This window comes from Equus przewalskii, chromosome 2 (assembly GCF_037783145.1).
Source record: "Equus przewalskii isolate Varuska chromosome 2, EquPr2, whole genome shotgun sequence".
Classification (NCBI taxonomy): domain Eukaryota; kingdom Metazoa; phylum Chordata; class Mammalia; order Perissodactyla; family Equidae; genus Equus; species Equus przewalskii.
In genome coordinates this window covers 82,535,286-82,561,893 of record NC_091832.1, presented here as the reverse complement: position 1 = coordinate 82,561,893, position 26,608 = coordinate 82,535,286, and the positions used below count along the sequence as shown (strand labels likewise).

At 34.4% G+C, this 26,608-nt stretch overlaps 1 protein-coding gene across 5 annotated transcripts in view; it reads right to left on the bottom strand.

Annotated features, from left to right (window-relative positions):
• LRBA (LPS responsive beige-like anchor protein) overlaps nucleotides 1-26,608 on the bottom strand; it is a 706,265-nt gene that overhangs the window by 516,718 nt on the left and 162,939 nt on the right. For all 5 annotated transcript variants that reach the window (XM_070611607.1, XM_070611606.1, XM_070611608.1 and 2 more), the window contains exons 23-30: nucleotides 14,892-15,956; nucleotides 13,766-13,944; nucleotides 12,743-12,896; nucleotides 12,161-12,341; nucleotides 9,316-9,443; nucleotides 8,682-8,789; nucleotides 4,767-4,926; nucleotides 1,625-2,051 (exon numbers count right to left, since the gene is read on the bottom strand). In XM_070611607.1, the coding sequence (XP_070467708.1) occupies nucleotides 1,625-2,051; nucleotides 4,767-4,926; nucleotides 8,682-8,789; nucleotides 9,316-9,443; nucleotides 12,161-12,341; nucleotides 12,743-12,896; nucleotides 13,766-13,944; nucleotides 14,892-15,956 (2,402 nt within the window). The remainder of the gene's footprint in view (nucleotides 1-1,624; nucleotides 2,052-4,766; nucleotides 4,927-8,681; nucleotides 8,790-9,315; nucleotides 9,444-12,160; nucleotides 12,342-12,742; nucleotides 12,897-13,765; nucleotides 13,945-14,891; nucleotides 15,957-26,608) is intronic.

The following is a 26,608-nucleotide window of genomic DNA, read 5'->3' as shown; positions in this document are numbered from 1 at the left end:
TCAGCATCACTAATCATCAGAGCAATGCAAATTAAAACCACACTGAGATATCACCTTACACCTGTTAGAATGGCTATAATCACTAAGACAAAAAACAACAAATGTTGGAGAGGGTGTGGAGAAAAGGGAACCCTCATACACTGCTCGTGGGCATGCAAACTGGTACAGCCACTATGGAAAAGAGTATGGAGATTTCACAATAATTAAAAATAGAACTACCATACGACCCACTATCCCACTACTGAGTATTTACCCAAAGAACTTGAAATCAACAATTCAAAGAGACCTGTGCACCCCTATGTTCATTGCAGCATTATTCACAAGAGCCAAGACATGGAAGCAATCCAAGTGCCCATAGACTGATGAATGGATAAAGAAGACTGGTGATGGCATATATACATACACATATACATACACACATGCATACATACACACACACACACACACACACAATGGAATACTACTCAGCCATAAAAAAGACCAAATCATCCCATTTGCAACAACATGGGATGGACCTTGAGGGTATTATGCTAAGTGAAATAAGCCAGACAAAGACAAACACCGTATGATTTTACTCCTCTGTGAAAGATAAACTAACATATGGACAAAGAGAACAGATTAGTGGTTACCAGAGAGAAAGGAGGTTGGGGGGTGGGCATGAGGGGCAAAGGGACACATTTATATGGTGACTAACAAATAATAATGTACAACTGAAATTTCACAATGTTATAAACTATTTTGACCTCTACAAAAATCAAATAAAATAAAAAAGATAGCAAGAGGAATAAGATGGTAACTTTAATAAATGGTGTTAGAACAACTGACTAATTGCATGGAGGCAGTTTAGATTTAGCATGTCTTGTAACCAAATATTATCCAAATAGTCAACGCTACAGATGCAAATAAATTAACATCTACAGTTTTTAGGAAGAAATATAAATAAATGCTTCCATGTGATACATGTCAGTAAAGCCTTTATAATAATGAGAACAAATTTAGAAACTATAAAGCAAAAATTATTTTAAAAATACATATACTGATTTTTAAAAAACTAATATGTTTGATAACTATAAAATATACATGTCTTACAGGTAGAATTTCAGAAAATTTAATATGTACAGAAAATTTTCAAGCAAAATTGGCAAAAGGTTTCTTAGGGCAGCAGAACCAACAAAGTCAGGAATCTATACTCGGCTCTCTCAAGCTGTCAAAGCTCTGAACATCTTGTTTAATTCCTAAGTGTGTTGGAATCCACAGATTGCCACTTTCATTAAAAAGGCTGGCATCATACTGACAGCAAGGGAGTGAAAAGTAGCCATTTGTAAGTATAGGTGATTTCTAAGTTCTAACAAACAAAAAAATTTATTTAACGTACAACTTGCCAACGCAAAATTAAAATTATTTTTAAATCATCGTATTGGTATGTTGATAAATAAAACTTTGAAATGGTTTACAAACCATACAATAAAAATATCCTTGTAACTTTTATAAACCAGATCAAAACATCCCTTTTTAATGTTGAAACTACAAAATTCAGCACAGTTAAATTAAATCCCTATTTATCCTTCAAAACTTTATAATTTATAAACATAAGCATACCTAAACAAAAGACTATTTACCGTACCTGTCAAAAGATCTGAACTGCACAGATTGCTCAACAGATAGATCACCAAGAGCTCCAAGGCAGGTTGGTGGCAGAAGGGCAGGATCTACTGTGACACCATCTGCAGGTATGTTAACCAAGCTTCGGAGAATGTCCTTCACGTTGACATTTTTTGAAACTGGAACTGATGGTGCAGCCTTGTTGTCCAACTCATTTCCTCTATCATTTTTGGTTTCCTGAGATTTATTGACTTCTAAAGAAAGAGTGCACAGCACCTCACTGATGGCATCTGGGCCTGCACTGACACTTGGAGGTGCTCCAGGAGGAGCAACATCTACATTGCTTCCTAAACCAGTCGCTGTTTCTTCCCCAATGCCTGAGTCCCTCCTTCGAGTAGATGATGTGCTTTCAGATTCTTCCACTGATGCTGGAGGTGCATTTTCTACATCTTACCCAGAAACAGAAGAAAAGTACAAATAAAAAAATTTAGAACCAATTTTAAAAGGGTACATTCAGTCCTAACAGCCATCTACTGTTTTAAATTATGAAGTATATGGCATGTTCTAAAAGAAAAAAATAAATTACGTATCTATAAAATGTACTGAGTAAATGCACCCATAATCAAATGATGGTATAATAAAATAATAACAAAAATATTAAGTAATAACAGCAAAATACCTGAGAAAACCCTCCAAACTGAACATGACATACCAATGGGTAGCAACACAAGGTTGAAAGCCATTGGCCTACAAAAAAAAAGTCCAAAAGCCTTAGGATAAAATAAAGGGCTCTTCAATATTAAATCTACTAGAATGTAAACTTCATCATGGCAAGAAATTTATCTTGTTTAACACTTCATCTCCAGCACCTATAAGAATGCCTGGGCAGTAGTAAGTGGTCAATAAATACATGCCAGATGACTACTCATTTACAACTTTATCTCCTGCTACTCATGCTCTCACACATGATACTTCACAACACCAAATTACTTGCAATCTGCTGAACATGAAACAATGTTCTGGGCTTCTGTTTTTTTATACGTTTCCAATTCTTTGGAAAGTAATCCCAAGACCTCTACCTCAAACATGGTGTCTACTGCTAGAAAATGTGTTACCCTTCCTATATGCATGAATAATTCAATGATCCTTAAAATCTAGCTCAACAAAGAGCATCACCTTTTCTGTCTGTTTGACATTCAGTCTCTCCATTCAGGTGTTCACTCCATTCCAACAAAAATGTTCCATCCTGCTAAATCCAATGGTCACCAAAATCTGTCTTGCTAAATCCAACGGTCAGTTCTCAGTCCTAACAGCAACTGACACAGCAGCAGCAACTGATTATTCCCTCCAACTTGATAAGAGTTTCTTCATTTGGGTTACAGGACACCACGCTCTTCTGGTTTTTCAACTACTACCTGACTGGTTGTTCTTTCTTAATTTCCTTTGCTACTTTTTCTCCCTGATTTCTTAAGTTGCAGGGATTTAAAACTCAGTTCTTAGTCCTTTCATCTTCTCTATCAACATTTATTCCCTTAGGAGTCTCATTCACTCTCAAAGTTTTAAATACTACTACATCAAAAAAAATTTCAGATTATTATATATAACTGCCTATTCTATATCTTCTCTTCTATGTCTAAAAGCCATCTCAAACTCAACATGTTGAAAACTGCATTTCTTATCTCGCCCAGAAAATGTTTCACCTTCAGTCTATCCAACTGCATGTTATAATCATTCTTGACTACCTTTCATCTTTCACATATTCACACCTAATATTTTAAAATCCCGTTTTCTGTACCACCGAATTATATCCAGAATCTGACTACTGCTCACTAGCTCTACAGCTACCACCCTAGTCCATCCCAAAATCACCTCTTTCCTGGATTATTACAATATCCTCCTAACTGGTTGTGTTAGACTGTTAGATTAATGATCCTATTGGCCCATGCCTCCTGTACTCACCCCCTCGAGAAGTCCTTCAATCTAGACCGGGGCTGACTTACTTAAATCAATAGAATGAGGCAGAAGTAGCACTGAGTCAGCTCTGTGCCCAAGCTGTAAGATAGTCTGGCAGCTTCTGCATTCTCAGAATCCCTGAACATCTCTGTAAGCAATCTGGCTACCTTGCTCGAGAGAACATGCAGAGAGACCATATGAAGAGACAGAGGATCTCCAAACTAATGGAGAAAAACCAAGGAACTCAGCTGAAAACAAGTATCAAGGCCCCAGACATACAACCCCAGCTGAGCCATTGCAGTCAGGCAGCCCCAGCTCCCGGAATCATCCGAGCTAAAGCATCAGACACTTGCATAGAAAAGCTGTCTCAGACTTTCCAGCTCCAGCAAACATCATCTGGAGCAGTGATGAATCGTTCCTACTACTCCCTGTCCAAATCGAATTCACAGAATCATGACAACAAGACTAAAATAGCTGTGGTTTTAGCTACAAAGTTTCAAGGTAATGTGTTGCATAGCAGCACACAACTAAAATATTGGTTTTCCTTGTCCTTAGGGTATTCTCAACACAGAATCCTCAATGTTATTTTTAAAAACATAAGTCAATTATACCTCCTGTACTCAAAACCTGCTAATAATTCCCCCATTTTCCTTCGGATGAAAATCTACACCCCATTTCTCCTGGTCATTCACGATATTTTTCCCTGTTCATTTTTTTTTCTTAGTACTTACCACCTTCCGAAAAACAATACAACTCATTTATTACATGTACTTATTTTCTATTTCCCCTCGCTACTTCTATAATTGCAATCGCTGCTTCTGTAACTATAAACCTATAACTGGCAGTTACTTCTATAACTCTAGTTATTACAGTGACTTATTAACAAATCTCTTTCTTATAAGAAAATATGAGTTACTCTTCACAACAAATGCTGAGGTAAACAAAAATGTTTAACACTTTATTTGTAAAACATAACATTTTCTCACTTACTTTTTAATAACATAGTTCATGTAAAGAACAGAAATCATCTCCCAATTACAATTAACTACATGGTACTTAAATTAAAATATTTAGTTATTAATTAAAATAAATGTATGTGCTCACTTTATACATAAATGGATTTAAATTCCAGAATTAATATTTTGACTATTATAAGTAGGTGACTTTTTACTTGAACTTTGGATGCCAGGGAATAAAATATGGAAACTTACCAGGGAGTGATAAATTCCCACTTTCACTACCAGTTTCCTTCAATGACTGGCTACGCCTTTCATTCTGGGGTTCCAAAATATCTCTGTACTTTGAGACCATAAGAACAGAGATAAAGTATACAACTGCCAGGGCTAAAAACTGAGCTTGTTTGCTATCCTCCTGGGGAAAAAATAAAAGTAGTTGATCATGCCACTATTAAATAACATGCTTTCATCTTATTTTACATGACAGTATTTAAATACAAAACGTTCAAAAATCTTTCAAAGTGTGCAGAAAATAATAATAAATTCACTTGAAAGATTAGGCAAAGACTCTCAGAAAAATGCCTGTAAATGAGAGGTTTTATGATGGCGAAACGTGGAAAGAGAGAAGTTGACTCATTTTTTAAAATTAAATAACTCAATCTGAAGAGATATGTCCTAATATACTTTATAAGATTAATCAAATAGCAACTATCATTATATATGATTAACTATTTTTACTTCTAATCATAAGAATTAAAATATGTTAAAAAATTACAATAAAGTTTTCCTAAAAACAAACATTCAAGAGAAGTAAGGTTATGAGAGAGAGAACAGGATGTCAAAGGAATTCTCAAGAGTATTTTAAATATTACAAACAACCAAGTGTCCAGTATTGAAAATATGCTGTCTACCAGAATGAAAAGAACAAACTAGAGTGACCTCTAGAAGAGGTCCAGGCTTCATCCTAGTTCTACAGATCACCTATACATATCTGTATATCAATGACCTCTTCATCTAGTCAAATTCCTCATCTTCCAAGGGAGCCTGCACACATCACTATTCTGGTAACTTTTCAAAACAGGTTTTAACTTAATTAAATTAAAGGAAAAACTCAAACTTGTCCATTCAATCCTGAAAACTAAAGGTACCTCAAATAGCAGAAAAATTTAGGATAAAGAAAACAAAGAACATTGTTGCCTATCAGATAAATAAATGGAAACTAATGGTACTAATGAAACTAAAAGTTAATAATTAACTAATGTTAAAAGTTTTGGACACAATCAATTTCAGGGAAAACATGAGATATCGGGCTCTACCTGAACATATCCACTTGATACAATTATTAAACGCATTTGTAATCTGACAGGCATCTATGGTACTTTTCAGGTACATGTGTAAGACCTTATTAGTCTTGATGCAAAAGATAAATGTACGTTTTTCCTTTTTTATTAACCATCCCTTTTCTCTAGACACATCTGTGTTCCTCTCCCATACAACTCTGCCTTCTATTATAGTAACTGCTGCTAACAATATTAACAGTAAAAAGGCAGGCAAATAACTCACTTGGTCTCAAATTCTTAATCTCTTGTAAATTATTCATGCCTATTTAAATCCTTATTTAGTCCATTAATGTGTTCAAAGTTTACTAACCACAGTATGAAGTTTATAGTGTACACCTGATTTCTGCCCAAATAAAAAATATCCCATAGATCCTATGTTTAAGTCCTTACTCCTGAAATAAATTTGTTTTCAATTGTAGTTGTCATGTACTGAATACTTACTGTGAATCAGGCACTGTGCTATATACTTCATATACATCCATTAACCCATTTGAACAAGATGAGGCCTAGAGAAGTAATTTTTACCTAAGGGCATGTAGCAAGTGAAAAAGCAAATCTGAACTCAGATTAGAGTGATAAAAAACCTTAGGCCTTAACCTCACAGTAATAATTTTTTTATATCCCCAATCTTATGTCATTTCTTTTTTCATTAAAGTTTGCTTATGCTAGAAAAGGTTCTGGGATGTAGTTTGGCGTAATATAGTGTCTTTTCTCTTTTCTAGAAATCTCCTAAGGTGAATATATAACTTTTATTACTACAAAAAATTAAAATTATTTGTTACTTTCAGAAATGACATGATAGACATAGGAGATATTAAGATTTTCTGCCCAAATATCACGATTGAATAACTTGTTAGAAAGTTCCAAAGAGCCAAATCATATGGAGCCAGGGTGAGGAGTTTTGCTTTCATTTTAAGTGGTATGGGAACTCATGAGAGAACTTTTAAAGCAAAAGAATTATATCATCTATTCTAGATTTTTAAAAATCATTCTAGGAAGTACAAAGTTATAGGGGAACAGACTCAACACCTGCTCAAGAAAAGAGAATGGGGAGAGAAGGAAGCAGTAACACTTGGTCCCAAAATGAACCACAGTCAGTGGGTTCCGAAAAAACAAAAACTGATGGTTTCTTATTTATTTATTTATTTATTTATTTATTTTTGAGGAAGATTAGCCCTGAGCTAACTGCTGCCAATCCTCCTCTTTTCGCTGAGGAAGACTGGCCCTGAGCTAACATCCATGCCCATCTTGCTTTATGTTATATGTGAGACGCCTACCACAGCACAGCGTGCCAAACGGTGCCATGTCCACACCCGGGATCCAAACCAGTGAACCCCGGGCCACTGAAGCAGAACATGTGTACTTAACCGCTGCGCCACCAGGCCGGCCCCAGGAATAATAACAGCCAACAAAAAGCAAAAAACTGAGATCTAGGGAGGCAGTACAGCCTAATGGTTAAGATCAAAGTTTCAAGAATCAGACTCCCCAGGTCCTTAAACCCACTTCCACCTCTTATTACATGTGTGATCTTAAGCAGATTATTTAACCCAATACTGCTATCTTTCTCAAAGGATTACTGTGAGAATTAAATAAGATAATACATACAAAGCATCCAGTTCTCTGCTTAATACACAGTTAAGTATTCAATAACTATTAATTATATCTAGGGGCCACCCCGGTGGCACGGTAGCTAAGTTCACACGTTCCGCTTCTCAGTGGCCCGGGGTCGCCGGTTCGGATCCTGGGTGCAGACATGGCACCGCTTGGCAAAAGCCATGCTGCAGTAGGCGTCCCATGTATAAAGTAGAGGAAGATGGGCATGGATGTTAGCTCAGGGCCAGTCTTCCTTAGCAAAAAGAGGAGGTTTGGCAGTAGTTAGCTCAGGGCTAATCTTTCTCAAAAAAAAAAACAACACTATATCTAATAACTATTAACTATACTATTAACAAATTGTATACATGTATAGAACTTAGTGAAGAACTCAAGAGAGGACTGAAATACTAGAGAAAGAAGAGGTGAAATTAAAAATTGAAGTTATAAAGTTTATAAAAAACTTCGATGTAATATAGAGCATCTAGTACTTAACACGAAGTCTTTAATAAATATTAACTAATGATAATACTCCAAATCCTGATGAATAGGATTACAAATGATTTTTATTCTCATCTTTGTACTTTCTTATATGACTTTACAATTTCTACATGAAACTCACCCATATTAATATCAGAATCGGCTAAAACAAAACTGTTTTTCATCTTTAAAAGATTTAAAACACCACACACAACATTTCATCATGAACCTTTATATCATATTTATATTCCTTGGAGGAAAAATATCCAATATTCAGTAAAATAACAGGACATTCAGAACTTGAACATTTCATCACTTTCAGAGCACAGACTCTGGAGTTAAGACTGCTGGGTTTGAATCCTGTCATTTATGAGCTCCATTAGCTTGAACAAGTTACTCAAGCTCTCTGTGCCTCAGATTCCTCATTTATAAAACGAGAACTACAAAAATACACAACTCAAAAAGTTGTCGGACTTCAATACATATGAAGCACTTACGGTACTTACTATGTAATAATGTGTTATTCTTATTAGTATTATTACGCTGATATATTAGCTCCATTTGTATAACCAATACTTGCCGATATTCTAAGATTCTAAAACCATTGTCAAGAGAACTGGTTTCTAGGTCTTCTTATCTCCACTCAGCTATTTTATATCACAAAGAGTTTTCACTCTCACTACTTTGGGCCTAGGAGGAAATATACACTAGTTAAGTATCTGAAAGTATCTGAGTATCTGAAAGAAATACTGTAACTTACTATGTCTCTGAAGACAACTGCCCTAAGCCGATTAATATCCATGTCTTGTAGGAGCCTGTCGAAATCTCTTACTGGAGATATACCACCAGTTACAATGTCCACTGGACTCTATTTAAGACAAAAAACATACATATATATATATATATATATATATATACACACACACACATATAACACAAATATATAAAAAAAAGTAAACACAGTATTCCAAGAACCAGAAAAAGTAGACTCCAGCTTGTTTCTCCCAGTTTATTTTTCCTACTTCTCTCTCTCTTCTTTTTTTGGGGGTGCTAGGATAGAGGTGGGGGGTTGAGCAGGGAATCATGAAGGAAAAACAAACTGCATGCTAACTCACCAAGTACATGAAATACAGATTGACATATTTCAAGGAAAAGGTATCACAGACACAAGAAAAGTAAACATTTGGAAAAGCAGACAAGATTAAGTATAAGCAAATCTTTACTGTATATTTAAACAGAAATATTTGAACGTTATATCCACAGACTAAAACAACTATTTTAAGACCTCTGTCAGATTCATTTAACTTTGTATTGAAATGTATAAATAAATTTAAGATCTTAATCATAAAGTAAGAGTATGTTTTTTTATTTAATTAATTGTTCTGTAAGCTTACCTTTGCTGCAGATTTCCCCATGGGAATCAGGCCGTGCATTGTTTTCTGGCCTTTTGCTGTATCTCCTTTAGTTTTCAGTTGTAAATGCTGTTGACACTCTAAGCAATTCCTTACTGCCACGGCACACACTGTAATTTATTTTAAGGAAATGATTGGGCAAGAAGAGAAAATTATATTTAAGATTATGGAACTGATAAAAATCACCTCCACAATAGGATTTACATAAGATTTTATTTGAAACACGTTACCTTCAGCAAATTCTAAAAGGTCCCTGGGTTTCATCACCTACTGATAGTTTTCTGACCTTGTTAGCTACTCTGATAGGGCCCACTGCTAAAAGAGAAACATTCAGGAATCTTAATAAATAGGCTACTGTTTCTTAGATCTCACCTATGCTAATTGGAACTATCTTTTATTCTGGAAAAGAGGGAGAAGAAAAGAATTGAAAGAAAGGTAAACAAAATAGAAAGCAAATCACATTGCCATGAATTAGACTAGGATAATAAACTTTCTATTACTTTCATTAAAGTAAAATAAACTGGAAACTTGTGTGTTTTCCTTACAATTTATCATTACAGCATGATATTAATAGAGGCTGATAGAGGATATAGCATTTGTAGGGAATATTTATATGGTCTACCTTTTACTGACTTTCATTCAAACTCTTTAAAAGGTGGGAGACAGAAAAGAGATTGTGATTAATATATCCAAAATCACCTCTGTAAATGTCTCACCAATCAGGCAGTTACTTGGGTTATTTAGAAATTAATTTTGAATCTTAAATGACAAATCAGGTAATGCACAATTAACTATGCATTGCTTGATATCATGTAATCATCTCAATTCCCAATCAAATCAGTAACACTCAAGGTATCTGAACTGAACAAGAGCGGGAGGGCAAATGAGGAACAAAAGAGCAAACTTAAGTGGGGACTTAAGTACACCAGACTATCATGGGGCCAGCACACACAGAATTGAGAAAGCAAAGCATTCAGAACGGAGCCAAAAGAGAGCAACAAGAGTTGGAAAACAGGAAGGAAGGGACAAAGTGAGGGAGGGAGAATGTGGACTACAACTCTGTCAAATTTGGAATCGGGCCCAGGAAAATACCTTTCATCCTACTTTTGCCACAGGTTGTATAAAATCGAGTTTGGGTCTCCACTATAAAGTTAAAAACCACACTGGATTTCCTAGTGTCAATCAGCCTCAGTAGTAAAGGTTACTCTTATTGTTGCCATCCTACTTTCTCAGGAGACCAGAGATCAAAACATTCGGACTGTTTACCAAGCTTACCATAATCAATTAAGTGATCTTGGACAAGTCACTTTCTGAGTCTCATTTCATATATAAGAAGAGATGGTGTTGCCTAGATTGAATTATCTCTTTATTTTCTTCTACTGCTGTGAAAATGAGGGAGATAGCGTATTTCCCTAGCTTCTGAATCTAACACTTCTTGAGTACATATAGCATTTCTAGTGTAGCATTGTACTTTTAATTCTAGAAAAGTGTTCTTTTTAGGAAAGTGGGAAGGTTTAAAAAATGGCATATACAAAAGCAATGGAGTCTAAATATTTTAATGATATCGCTAACAGAAAGTTTAAGGAAGTATACCATAAGAGAAAAAGCAGAAACACTAATTAAACGAACTATATTCAAATTCCAACTTCATCAACTTCATTACAGCTTTTGGATTTTCAACGTTTCCTAATCTCTCTGATCTCAAATTTCCTCATGAATAAAAGGAAGAAAATGCTGACTCGTAAAAATCAAAAGTAATGACAAATGACAGTATCAATAAACGATAGCTTTTGTTTCTTATGCTCACCATTTAGATCTCTTTTAATTAAAACTTTCAAACTTTCTAAAAATTGCTATACCAAGATTTTTAGAGCATCCTAAATTTAAGAGTACTTTGAATGTCATTTTAAGTAAAAATCATCGTGGTACCAAAAAAGTCTAAGTACATCTCAGTTTATATAACAGATATTTTTGCTAAAAATGGGAAAATATTTCATTAGATTTTCCACTGATGTTACATTTTCCTAGGTGGTTTATTTATCTGTCTGCACATGGCCATGGTTCCTAATGGTTCTGCTTCCATTTCTTGGTCCCCCTCTCTCCACCTACTTCTCTCCACTTAATAAGCAAATCATTAACAAAGTCTCAATATTTACAACTAGATACAGGAAACCTTCTGCATAGGAAAAAGGTTTTTTTTTGCTTCACCTAAGGAAGCCCAGATAACACTAAAAATTCTTTTCATGTATTTTAACTTTTACCTAAGGAAGAATTGCCTCCAGGAGAAGAATAGAGATTTAATAATTTCATAACTGCTTTAACAAATTACCATAGTTCTTTTGGATAAAGGCTGTACTTGAAAGATGCTAGTCTAGAACCCTGCTACTCAAGTATGTTTGTAAAAGAAGCAGTATCAACATGACCTGGGATTTATTAGAAAGAATTTTAAGCCTCATCCAAGACTCATATAATCTAGTCTGCATTTTAATAAGATCCTCTGGTGGTTCATGTGTATGAATCATCTTAAAATTTGAGAAGCATTACTTTAGAGCAAAAATAGATTGGGAGAAGAGGGGTAATGCTGATCAGAATCAACTTAGTAGATTTTTCAAAACATGTCCATCCTTCCTCTATCCAACTTCACAACTACTACTATAGCTTAGTACACACATAGTCCTGTACTCTTTGGAGGTTAAAAGCAGCATATGACAAATTGCCTACCACACATTTTTCCACAAACAAGAGAAAGATAATTTTCAATTTAATATGTCTGGATTACTGAAAATTTTTTAAATAAATTCCTAACCAACGTGTTTTAACAGCTCACCCAGTCGGAGACACTGCCGCAAAATTCCTCCAGAAGACATATTTTTTTCAGCTTCAATTTCAGTAAAGCCAAGAGAACTTGCAAATATAAGCACATCCACAAGGCTGATTAACCTCTGCAAGAATGTCACAGAGGCTTCTATTGAAAGGCCTTGAGTAGGTTCAATATTCTCCAGCTCATGCTGTAAGAAATAAAGTTTGACATTTATATCTACATTCTGATGAAAATATAATTTTATTAGATATCTCCCCAAATTTCTAAATTTTACAAAAAGCCAGACTTTCAGAAATCTAGTTCAACAAAGTGATTTCCTTATCATTTCATCTTTTAAAAAGGCAATGAAAGCACACAGGTGGAACACCATCAATCTATCTGACTCATGCCTAAGAAATCAACACTCATTTCAGTCCTTTCATTCCTGGAACAGATTCTAAGGTCCTTTCGGGTAATTATAAAAGATCCTGTTGCTTTTGATTTACAGCACCTATGATGCATAGTAACCACCACATTCAAGTTTTAATCAATAAAGATGCATAACAGTCATGTTTTCACATCAATTTTATATAGTAGTTAAGTCCTTACTGTAGCCGATGTAGCTGCTGAAAGCAATGGCAGTATACCCCCACAAGCCATGACCATATTGTCCATCACTTGAGAGATGAGATGAATTGTGTTGTGTACAAAGATGACATTATCACTGCTATTCACGAAGTCCATAACTGTCTTTGTTGAATGGCTGTCCAAAGATAAATGATGTTTACTGATAAAGCTACAGAAAGGAAATCACAGTTTGCCTACTTGAGGGGAGGGAGGATAAGAAGGTGCTTTTGCTTCATCTTGAAAGCTGAGGAAAGACAATGATGCAGCAGGCATTTTGGGGGTGTATTCTTTCTCAGAAGATGCAGACCATTCCATATCAGCAGTTACTATCCACACCCTTTTTCAGTGCTGAAACATAAATACTATTCATCTTACACTTGATATAAAAAGTTGAACTAAATTACCCTTAACTGGGAACAAAACTGAAAAGTCATGTGGCAAAAATTAAGAGGTAAATGGTCCTAAATGTGCTATAAAAATGAACTTTCTACTAATATTTTCTTAGATAATGCCATAAAATGCTTTTAAATAGAGTAAGAGTAGTATACAAATAACAATAAACAAGTTAGGCACTTTTAAAATCACAAATCATACAATGTAGGATAATCTGAAATATATAGTTTTTTTATAGTAAAAATACATTGGAGAATTGGATGTTAATAATACTTAAATCCCAATTTTTTTTTAGTTCTTCTAATAATAAACTCACTTCATAGACCTACCTTCAGGTGAATTACATGTTATAAAAATATGCTATAGGAAATCTTCAACAAATTTTTTAAAAGGAAAATCTCTGATTTTCAAGTTTTTGTAATCCAGACAGAGTAGCTCATTTTTATAATGGAGAATAAAAGTTAACTCAATAAAACCCTACCATAGATATAATTTATATTCTACCTTTTAACCACATGTCTGAAAATAATTGCAAAATGTTAACTATATAAATTTCTTTGCAACAAAGACTAAGGTTTATACATATCTTCTATAATAAACATATAGACAAACCTTCTCCACATCTGTATATCTGTTTCTATTGAAAATAGTAGATCAGTGAGCAAACGCTGATGCATTTGAGACCATCTGAACTCAGGAATACGAAAGATAGTAGATCTAGAGTCCCTCCTTTGTCCATTAACTGCATCTGGTGGTACTCCTTGCCCTGGCTGCTCCTGTTGCCTTGACATCTAACACAGAAAAATAAAAAAGAGTAAAGTTCTACTTCAAAGGAAGGCACTGATAAATAATTTAATAGCTTCTGTGCAATTCATCTAACAAATACTCACATTTTAAGATACTAAGGAACCAAATCAGAGAAAAATTATCAATGAGTAATAACATTAATAGTTTAATAAATTTAAAGCAAAGTTATCAAAAATGCTACACTACTACAATTGAAGAGTAATTAGCTTGGAACCATGTTAGTATTACCACACACTAAGGTAGCATTTTATAAAGGAATCAAGAATTCCAGTTTTGAATATCAGCATGAAAGAAAGGCAGTATCTGGATTATAAATTGGTTAAAATTAAGAGTAAACAAAAATAAAGACAATAGAATGAAGAATAAACCAACAAAATAGGAAGGAGGGAGAGAGATAAGTGTTGAATGAAGTGGGAAATGACAATACACAACCAAACACTGTCTCATCAATCACTGAGATACAGTAAAGGAGAAAGCTGTGCCTCTAGACCTCACAAAGTAAACAGACTTCATGGAACAATTTTAAGCCACATATTTTGTATATAAAGTTATACACTGGCAGGTGGTTCTACAGGAAGGTAGCCCCAATGTGCTAACTATGACTGGGTTATCAAATAAAGGCAAAAGGTAAGCATTTCCAATGTTTGCTTTATAATCTAAAATTATGCCAATCCTGAAACTTGAAAGTAGTAATTTTTGGTGATATTCTGGCAAATTCTGGTGAACAATAATGAAAGCTGCCATTTAATGAACTCATACTAAAAGCCAACCCTGTGCTAAAGATAAAAAATACAATCTTTACACTTATTGCATTTATGTAATTGCACATAGGATATGAACCAATTCCAAAATAAAATTAAACGTAAGTAGATACACTGCTCTATTTTAGCTCAATGCAAATACACTTCAAGAAGACAATAAATAAAATCACCTCAAGCATAGGTTGATGAGGTCGAGATGCTTCTGTGTTTGAACTGGCCTTCAATTCCAGTTTCTCAGTATCTGTAGCAACACTGGAAACATCCAATTTAGCAATCCTCTGCTCAGAAGTAGTAGGAGACTCGAAGATATTCGCATGAGACTCACTAGTTAATTTGGTTTCTCTAGCAAAGTTAGTTGTTTCCTTCCCTTCCTCTAGTACCTGACCAATGTCTGATTGTACAGTTGTGTGAGAAGCAGTAGCATCTGACGAGGTAGCTGAAGACCCTGATGCTGTCATAGTCAAGATCACAGAATCTTCAGAATCTTGAGTTTCAGTATCAGTTTGCTTCTTACTTACAGGTTCTTCCTCTTGAAATATTAATTTGCAGTCATTACTAAACATGTCCAGTCTTCCACTGGCTTCAGATGCAGGTGGAGACAAACTATTATCTTGGAGCTCTGTGGATAGACTGGCTTCCTCAGTAGGACTACTATCTACCTTCAGTTCCACATAATCATCATCATCTTCTTCCTCTACTACAGACTTATCCAAGAATTCTGGCACCTCCGAAGCATCCTCTTCTGAAGGAGAGCTTATGGAAGCAGTTATTTCACTGACAGTCATTATATCTTTGCTAGTTGTTTTAAAAGAATTAGAGGAAACGGTCACAGCTTCAATAATGTCAGAAGATACTTCTACATCTCCTGCATTAATTGTGTCATTTATCAATGTTTCTTCTAAAGGGACTTCATCCAGTAACTCCTGATTTTCTTGCGCAGTTTTCTCTTCTTCATTAGATGTATTATGAGTTTCCAGTTCAATGTTGGATGCAGATTCTACTGAACTTGTCTTCTCAATACCTGACTTTTCATCCCTATTTGTGGTGATATGAGGAGACATAGAAGAGTCCTTCGTATCTGATTGCTGGGATGCTACTGAAACACTAACATCTCTGCTAATGCCAGAGATTGACTGAATTGGACTTGAAGAACATTGCCCTACTTCTTCATCAACTTTTCCCTGGTGTTCCCTAAATATATTGGCAAGGTTTTCTTTGTGTATTTCAAAAGTGACCTAGATGAAAAATATACAATCAGTCAAAATACGCAAAAAAAAAATAAAAAAGAGCATACAGAACATAAAAATATTTAGCAATTTTTCAAATACATGGTTTATATAATGCAACAACACAATTTTCCTATAATATCCTTATCTTATAAAATGATAAATAACAAGTAAGTCAATCCCAAAACTCCAAGTAGTCAAGAAAAATTATAGCTAATCTTAATGCTAACAGGTAGAATGGCATCAAACCACAATAACATAGTTATTTAGCCTATTCTTAACGATGAATAGGAAAAAATACACTATTCTACTGGCCTCTAGAACTTGTACCAGGATCTTACTACATACCATTGAGAAATGTTTTGTGTCCTAGATAAAATGGTTACGTGTCGCTTAATGACAGGAATACATTCTGAGAAATGCATCGTTAGGTGATTTCATTGTTGTGAGAACATCATAGAGTATACTTACACAAACCTCGATGGTACAGTGTACTACACACGTGGGTTATATGGTACTAATCTTATGGGACCACCATTGTATATGCAGTCCATCATTGACCAAAACATCATTATGCAGCACATAACTGTACACTTTTTCAACTGCAATGAGAACCCATTTCCCTATGATTTATCCTCAGCAGAGATTAAAAATATCAATTAATTATGCTCACTATTACAGCAGGTCTCCATATATTTATTAAGCTACTAAAACTTTTTTTTACTAGGTTAAAGAACACATATTTTTTCAGCAATGAAAAAAATCCAATCATTCTTCAAACATCAACCATAATTTTCAAAGTTTGAACTGGTTACAAATGGTCTGAAAGTTCCAGTTAATCCATCCATGCATCCATTCATTCCACCTATATGTGAGTGACCACCTATATGTGAGTGAATACAGAGATGTATTCAGCACTATGAACATCCCCATATCATGCTTAGCCTTTTACCCAACTAAATGGAAAAAAGTGATTAGAGGAAAAGTATAAAAGAGAGTGCTGTGATCAGTAAGGTGAAAAAGTTTATAATTTTCTTATCTCATCAAGGATTATTATTTTATAGCCACCATTATATGATTACCACTGGTGTTTCAATGAAAAATGCCCCTCAAAAGTAAAGTATAATATATGCAGAAAATATAGGCATAATTATAGTTTATCAATGCTAAAATTGTTTATTCCTGTAACCTACATTATTATAACATATATAGGAAAGTGAACCCTTAGTCAACAAAGCTTTACTGAGCCCTAGCATGGGAAGATGGTAGGAGATGATAACAAAGGAAGAAAAACTGTCTATTTATGTTCAAAGATCCATAGCCCTTTTCAAATCACGTGTGTACATACGTGGGTAAGACAAACAAAATTGTAAATAATGCACAGTGCACACATTTCCTTCTACAGTTATTAGCTAGCCTTTACACACGACATATACAGTACATTTATGACATAGGTAAAAATCAAAATGTTTAGGAAATAAACATCTTCCTAACTGTAAACATTTGGGGAACTTCTTTGAATATTTCAAAATGAAATGTATATATTCAACACTAAAGAGTAAAATGGCAAAGTAACATTAACAAAATATGAATTCCTTTTACACCTAGAAGGCTAACATTTTCTTTGAATTAAATTGTTTATTTTAATTGACCAAGTACTCATTTATTTATTCAACAAAAATTTACTGAACATCTATAGCATACCAGGCACTGTGTGATTAACAACACAATGTTCCTGCCTTCATGGAGCTTATATTTCAGGAGACTGAGAATGAACATACAAATAAATAGGATAATGTCAAGAAATAATAAGAGATTTGAAGGAAAAAAAAAAGAGAGAATAACTGAAGATGATAGTCTAGGTGGGACGGTATATTTCACTATGGTAACTAGGGAAGATCTCTAAGGATGTCACGTTTGAACAAAGACAAGAACAAAGCGAGAGAGCAAGTTATATGGATATCATGACAAAAAGTTTCGGGTGGAAGGAAGAACAAAAGTAAAGGTTCTGGAGCCAAAAAGAGGTTGGTATGTTTGGGGGAGAACAATAAACCAGCAGACAGAGAACCGTAGGTGACACAGTCAGAGATGTACCCAGAGATGGGTGGATCATGATTATAGACTGTGTTAAAGATTTTGAATTTTCTTCTGAGTGTGAGAGAGCCATTAGAGAATTGTGAGGAAGAGGAAGACATGATCTGATTTCTTAAAGTATAATTTAGCCTACTGGGAAAACTGACTCTAGGGAGATCATTTCCACACTAACACAACAATTACTATTATCTAAGGAAGTCAAATTACATACTACCAACCTCACAGCAATTTTGAAAATAGATCATTTATTTCTACAATAGCCAGTGTTATAGAATAAGGTTAGTTTTCAATAATCATTTGCTTTGATTTTATTCAAATTAAGGATTTTTTTAAATTTTATTATAAAAATATATCAAATTTTATTATAAAATATATTTAACCTGTACAATTTACATGTCACAAAATGGAACACTACTACTACCTCACAATACCCCTATGTGCCCATGTCCCACTGTTTCCCAACCTCCCCACCCCTACCAAGAGGAAATCACTATCCTGACATTTCTATTAACTCTTTCCTACATGGTTTCTTTTTTTGGTGAGGAAGATTGGCCCTGAGCGAACATCTGTTGCCAATCTTCCTTTTTTTGCTTGAGGAAGATTGTCACTGAGCCAACATCTATGCCAATCTTCCTCTATTTTGTATGTGGGACGCTGCCACAGCATGGCTTGATGAGCAGTGTGTAGGTCCGCACCCAGGATCCAAACCTGCAAACCCCAGGCTGCCGAAGTAGAACATGTGAACTTGACCACTATGCCACCAGGCCAGCCCCTCCTACTTGTTTTTTAATAGTTCTACTATGTATATAGTAAACATACCTATTATGTGTAGTTTGAAAAACTAGTAGAGCACAAATCTAGCCACCTACGTAAGAAAGAAATATATATACTTTCATACTTAATTAATAGTCAGACTGAGTAAAAAATCATAGACTGGAAAGCATTTACCTTGAGAATTTGAAAGGCATTTCTTTACTGCCTTCTTATTCCTGTGCTTATTGTTGGGACATCTAGGTCATTCTGATTCCTGATCTTTCATATGACCTATTTTGTTCTCTGTGAAATCTTTTAAACTCTTCTCTTTGTTCCGAGTGCTTTAAAATTTTGCAATGATTCTTGGCATGGGTCTATTTTTATCCATTGTGCTAAACAGCCATTGGGCCTTCCAACCTAGCAAAAAATATCCTGTAGTTTCTGAAAATTTTCTTGAATCACTTAATGTATACCTTCTTGCCCTCTTTTTCCCCTGCTCTTGATTTCTGGGATTTCTATTTTTCTAGATTGCACTGATTGGTCCTCTATTTTCCATCCCTTTGTCTTTTGGTTCTACTATCTGGCAGAGCTCCTCAACTAACCCTTGAACATGTTTTCCATTTCTCCTACGTGACTCTGGGCTAGTCACTTGACTTCTCTGCAGTTCATATTTTCCTTCACTACATGGGTAAGTGCAAGAGTAAAGACAAACCTAGAAAAATTTATATTTTAAATTTTCCTTGGTGCCAAAAGGAAAAACTCCCTATCTTCTCTTTAGCATTTCCTTTAGAAAGCTCAAGTTGTAAATACTTTCTCTGTTACTTCATGATGTATGTAAATCTTTTTAAAAGATAATGAGCCTCTTGCTAGTTTTGCATCCCAGGGATGTCTTTCCTGGGGGGCACTGGAGCCCTCCCTTTGAAACATGAACATCAAGGATGATGGTGTCCTGTCCCCTGTCTCTCTGGGAGTTTAAGCCCAGCTACTTGACTTTAAGATGTAACCTCCAGCTTCTCAAAAATATATGAGAATTTTAATTTTTCTTTTGGATAAAAACAATTACATGTATGTAATGGATTATATTTTCCTGCCAATATAAAAGGGTGAAATTTATTTTTTTCTTTGCAATCTCTTTAGTGGATTGCCTGTGAGGTGCATCACAGTCTCGTTTAATGCTTATTTAGTAATAAAATACTGTTTCACTCTTTTCTACATTTTGAGGAGAGGATATTTTGGGTTGGCAGGGAGGGTTATTTTTAACTATTTCCCCAACAATACAGTAACAGTAAGGTTATTAACATATAGCTGTTGAGAGATTAAATGAGTTATTATATGTGAAGTACCTAAAATGGTATAGTTCACAAAATAAGCACTATGTATGTGTTTTATTATTATTACAATTATCATTAGCTTCTAATAGGTGTTGTGGTAGTTCTTTGTCTATTCTTATTAAAGAATAGAATAGCAGCATTCTATTCTAGTTTCATGATTTAGAATCTACTCTTATCTCTCTGAGGATGTTAATAATTGTTTTTCCTCTGTTTTGTTTCTTCTCTTTTATTATCTGTTTTCTCTGAGTTGCCTTTTTCTAGTTGTCTGTTTTGTTTCTATCTCCCATGTTAGACGCTTTTCATAACTCTCTGGTATAACTTGGTTGTCTTCTCATGATTAGCAAAAGGAGGGGCAAACAGCCCTGGGATTAAAAAGCTCTCTGGGACCGGTCCTGGTGGCGTAATGGTTAAGTTCATGCACTTGGCTTTGGCAACCCCGGGTTCACAAGTTCTGATCCCAGGTGCAGACCTACACACCACTTATCAAGCCATGCTGTGGCAGGCATCCCACAGATAAAATAGAGGAAGATGGGCACAGATGTTACCTCAGGGCCAATCTTCCTTAGCAAAAAGAGGAGGATTAGCAGCGGATGTTAGCTCTAAGCTAATCTTCCTCAAAAAAAAACAAACAAAAAAAAACTCTCTGGGAAGTGGATAATCAATTTCTACCTTTACTATCAACTGGGTGTAGCTTGAGTTAGGAGGGCACATAGACAACCCCAAGAAGTATCTTCCAATGTCCTGCATGCAAGGTAATGGTCCGGTTGCCTAGATTTTAGGAGCTGAATAGGGGAAGCAGGAGGTGGGAGTGTTGTCTTTACATTCAACATTCAGTTTGCATACAGTCTCTTAATATTGCTCCTCATTTTGCTAATATAAACCAAGACCAGTGACCCTCTATATTACCCTCTCTAAACTTCTGCAAAAAATAGAGTGGGATAGTCTTTCAGTAGCATAGAGTAAGGGAGGGTCTCGAGATATCACACAGCTACTCTGACAATCTTTTTCAGTGTTTTTTGCTTGTAGTGAGTAAAACCCCAATCTTCAGTTGCATATATAGTTGAGACTGCCACTTCCTGCGAATTTTGAGAGTTCTTTAGAGAAAATGAAGTTGATTTTTAGCTCTCCCCACCCTGAACTTATGATTTACTTTTCCCAAGCCTAAGTTAACACAACTTACCCATCTGATCTCTAGACTCTAAATTTTATTGCTGTTTACTCTACTCCTAGTCTCTCCATCCTATGAATTTATATATTTTTCCAAAATCCTTTTATGGCATTTTTAGTAGAATTTCAATAAAAAATGAAATTAGATGTTAGTGTTCAACTTGCCAGCCTAACGCAAAAGCTTGGTTTTCTCTGTGTCAGTTTAAATCAACCTTAACTTAGTTTCTGTTCATCTAGTTAGCAGCTATTTTCAAAAATCACTAAGCAAATTTCTTCATTTTTATTGTCTTAGAGTAAAGCAATATTATATTTGATTATCCTTCACAAAAGGAAAAAACTAACATATAAACAATAGAGACTTTAAATGCTATTCTAGGTAATTTCCTGTTAATAAGGACCCTAAAATACAATATTTTTACCCAACTTTGAACAGAATAACTAACATATCCTTTTAAAAGTACTATAATTTTCTGAGAATAAAGATTGAGTCAGATGGTGGTAGACCCCTTAAAAAATTACTTGTATTCAAATTCAAAATAGAGAATTTTATATATAAAAAATGCCGAAAGGTTTTTCTTTTAACGTAAGCATCAACTTTGTAGAAAACAAAAAGGATATATCCTGGGGAGAATGTTCCCTATGGCACATTCAGAATGTATTTTATGAAAGTGTACATTGCTTTGAATTGAAATGTGTATTATACAAATCAACTTCTTGTGCTTGAAATGTTAACATTAAATAATATCCTTTAACCTATTTTTCAAATGACTGCTTGAAAGTTTGTCTGCTGCTTGTGAATATAGTTAGAATATGACAAGAAATATATTACACAGAATTATACTTCACCTTTAGAATGAAAGACCTTTCGTTTTGTGTTATAAAGATTTGTAGCCAAGTCTGTTCTAAATAGTGCTTTGTCTTTCCTAAGCAAATCAACTTGTTAACTCTTTCTTCTGTAAATATGAATATTAGAAATGCTTTCAAAATTCTGAAGTTGGTTGATTTTTAAATTTCCCTTTAATTTACTCCAACAGTCTAAAAGCTAAATGGCAACTGAGCAATTATCACTGTTGTCATCTTTTTTGATAGTGTTTTCCTAAAGGTATTTGTGACTGATAATTCCTAATTAATTACCAGATACTGTTCTAAATTACCCAGCTAAAAGACTAGTCATTAATCTTCACAATCATTTGCTAGCTAATCTATAGCTGCTTGTAATGTTTGGAAAGCACTTCTATAAACTACTAGTTAAAGGTACACGTGAACTAATAACTACAATATTTCTTCTGCCGTTACTTTCAACTTAATTGACACTCAAATTTACTAATTAGGAGATAAAAGATGAATGCAATTCATCAAGAGATTAACATTATTAATTCATATATTTAAAAATTTTAATCTTTAAAAACTTAGACTCTTTTAAATGTTAGGCAATGTTGAGGAACTGGAGCAAATGCATGCTTTTCATTGTATGTTATCTTCCTATGGAAATACCAGCTGAATACGATGTACTAACTTCTAATTCTTAAGTTACTAACTTTTCCATAGTTGATAAATAAGATATAGATAGAGACATATCTTGAAAATAGCTAAATCTTCCCATACAGGGTATCAATAAGCATAGCTCAAAATGATCATCACCACCACACAACAGGAGATCTTTTATGGAGACTCTGATCCAACACCTTGCACTAACAATGGTATACGGTAACAGATATAATGTTTATAATTTGATTATATATTTACAATATATATCATATATAATAAATATATAATATTTATAATCAAACTATAAATATTTATAAACATAAATTTTTTATGATCTATTTCATGAAGAAACTTAGTTATAAATCTAAATACTCTGGTTCAAACCTAAACTCTTAAATGCTACCTTAATACAACCTGACTGGAGGGACATCAAGCATAAGGCCTAGGCTATCCTAAGAAAACTACCTAAGAGAATTAGTTATAAAAATAATGTTATAAGTTCAATAACAAAAGGAAACAATCTCATGAGGAAAACAAGTCATATACATAAGAAGCACTATACATTCATCATGTAATAAACTTAAAAACATTTTTTGAATACGTAGTATATTTTGATGGGATTCAGAACACACCACCTCCAAAATACGTCATGTTGGCAAACTGAATATTTTAAGATGAAAGAATTTGAAAAATAGCAGGTGCAAAAAGGACTCTTAAGACCTCTCCATTCTCTCCCAAAGCAGATCATAGAAACAGTGGTGCTAGAACAACTCTGATGTCCTCCATACATGGAAGCCTCTCATGTGAGAGATGCCCTCCCTATACCCAAAAGAAAGGAGCATCTTTATCTCAGAAGACAGAGGGATGCAGAAAAGAATCCGAATGAACAGGCCTTGCTAATTTTCCCCCAGTTTATTATCTTTGGCTCATACCCTTTGTCCTATCATATTTTTTCCACAACTTCCCACTCTTCATCAAACCTGGTATAAAAACGTTCAGGCTTAACTATTTCTTTGGGTCATCATTTCCTCATGAAGGCTCCCATGTCATGTAAAACTCACAGTATTAAATACACATATATGCTTTTCTCCTGTTAATCTCTCTTTGTCAGTTTAATTTTCAGGCCCAGTCAGGGACCCTAACAGGGTCAAGAAAAAGTTCATAAAATGATTTTTGAGCAACACCTCCTTATTAATACCAAGCGAGGATGCAATTTAAACGGAAGGCTTCCAACCACTTAGTATTTTCTTAATCTCTATAAATATCATATTAATAGATGGAAACATTCTAGAATTAATTTAAAAGAAAACATACATTCTGCCCTCAAACTTCCTTAAAGTATAAAAATTTCTATCTAATCAACTGTTCCCCAGTTCCCATGCTTAAAAATACACACGTAATAAACACTAAGTTAAGCTCATTTTGTTGGGCAATACCAGATACATTCTTAAGTATTTGTAGCAATAGTTGAGATATCTTAAATATTTGTAGCCATAGCTGAGATATACAGAAAGCTTACTGTATACTGTTTTAAGCATTTGACATATACTGACACAATCTTCAGAGCAACCCTAAAAGATAGGGAGCATTATCCTAATTTCATATCAATGGAGATAGGAGGCACTGTGACACAGAATAATATCACACAGTTAATAATTACTAACCTTTTCTTTTTTAAAAAAATTCATCTTGACCAATTTTATTTTCTTAAGAATAGTGTACACAGGTACTCTCACGCAAAGCTAGAGTCTAAATTGGTACAAATTTTTAGACAATAATTTAGCAATACCCACTACAACTTTTAAAAAACAAAACATGTGCCAACTCCTTCCGAAATTATAGGAATTTATCCTACAAAATAAGAGATAGTTATATAGAAGTAGGCTCATCACAGCTCAAAGAAAAGGGAAAGTTAAACTATGGTGTATATGCAATACATTGTAATATAAATCAATAGATTTAAAAAATATCACCTCCACCAATTGTCCAAATAAAATTTGGGGGAATGCCAGAATATGAAAAGTAAACTTGAATCATTTACTCAATCACTCCTTCCTAGAATTACAAGTGGTCTGACAGCATTCAGATGTTACATCAAAACTACAGCTTTGGGGCTGGCCCAGTGATGCAGCAGTTAAGCTTGCACGTTCCGCTTCTTGGCGGCCCGGGGTTCGCCAGTTCAGATCCCATGAGCAGACATGGCACCACTTGGCAAAAGCCATGGTATGGTAGGCAGCCCACGTATAAAGGAGAGGAAGATGGGCATGGATGTTAGCTCAGGGCCAGTCTTCCTCAGCAAAGAGGAGGATTGGCAGCAGATGTTAGCTCAGGGCTAATCTTCCTCAAAAAAAAAAAGCTGTAGCTTTTCCCTTAACTTTACTTCTCCATAATAGGATGTATTATATACACCTAATGATATGTAGCCATTAAAATTCATGTAAAAAGTGTATCATTAAATAATATTGTAAAATATCATAAATATATTTTTGTAAGAAAATAATTATATGTATGTGTATACTTTTGTATAGAATAGAAGACTGGAAAGTCTTACAGCAAAATGTTAATATTAAGTCATACACAGGTGATTGGGTAATGGCCGATTTTGGGTTTGTGTGTGTATGCATTTGTACTAGGTTCCAAATTTCCTACAACGAGCACTATTATTTTAAAATTTTAAAATTATTAGGTTAAAAAAACTTAAAGACAAAGAAAACTTCAACAATTAATTATAAAATGCTGACAATCCATGAAATATGGAAATTTTATAACTCTTGGAATTTCTTAATATGTGGCTTTAAATTTTATTATAAAGCCACCATAAACACACTCATAAACACACACACATTTATATGCCAGTTTATATCTTGTGATTTTTAAAAATACTTTTTAAAAACCAGTTGGAGAGGGCTGGCCCCGTGGCCGAGTGGTTAAGTTCGCGCGCTCCGCTGCAGGCGGCCCAGTGTTTCGTTGGTTCGAATCCTGGGCGCGGACATGGCACTGCTCATCAAACCACGCTGAGGCAGCGTCCCACATGACACAACTAGAAGAACCCACAACCAAGAATATACAACTATGTACTGGGGGGCTCTGGGGAGAAAAAGGAAAAAAATAAAATCTTAAAAAAAAAAAAAAACCAGTTGGAGAATTCTAAAAAAACCTGATTTCCACTTGCTTTTTATCCAACCTAAACTGTACTTTCTTCTGATATAAGATGACTGACATTTATGCTTATGCCATTTCATCAAATTGTTCACAGCAAGTAAAATCTTAACATATTTCAAATAATCCAAGATAATTAAATACTTTTACTTGTTGAATAACTTCTACTTGTTGGTTATTTTAAATCACAGACCTATTCTGCCTTATGGCAATATAGGTCCAGACAAAACAGTCTCTAAAGGCTTTAGTTTTATTTGTTTAGAAAAAGAATGTTTTTAGACAGTTCTCATAATTCAGAATATATTAAATGCCTTAATTTAAATTTTAATTAAAGAGTAGAAACATTTTAGCATACCAAGTAAAAAAAACAGTATTAATTACTCAAGATAATGTTCAATTTGAAGTATAAAAAAAGGAAAAGAAAAAGATAAATAATAAAAACCTAGAGAACACACAATACAATAATGAAACTACAAAGGTTACTCTTAACAGGTACACATTTGAAACCCAGAGACCAAAGTAACCAACACAGTGCACTTACACTAGAAGAGCCTATTACTGCTTATGAAACCTAGTTCAGCTGTTGGAGGAGAGGGATACAGTGACAAACAGCTTCCCTGCTACAAAGGTGGCAGGAAATCTATCAAATTGGACAATAAAATTGCAATT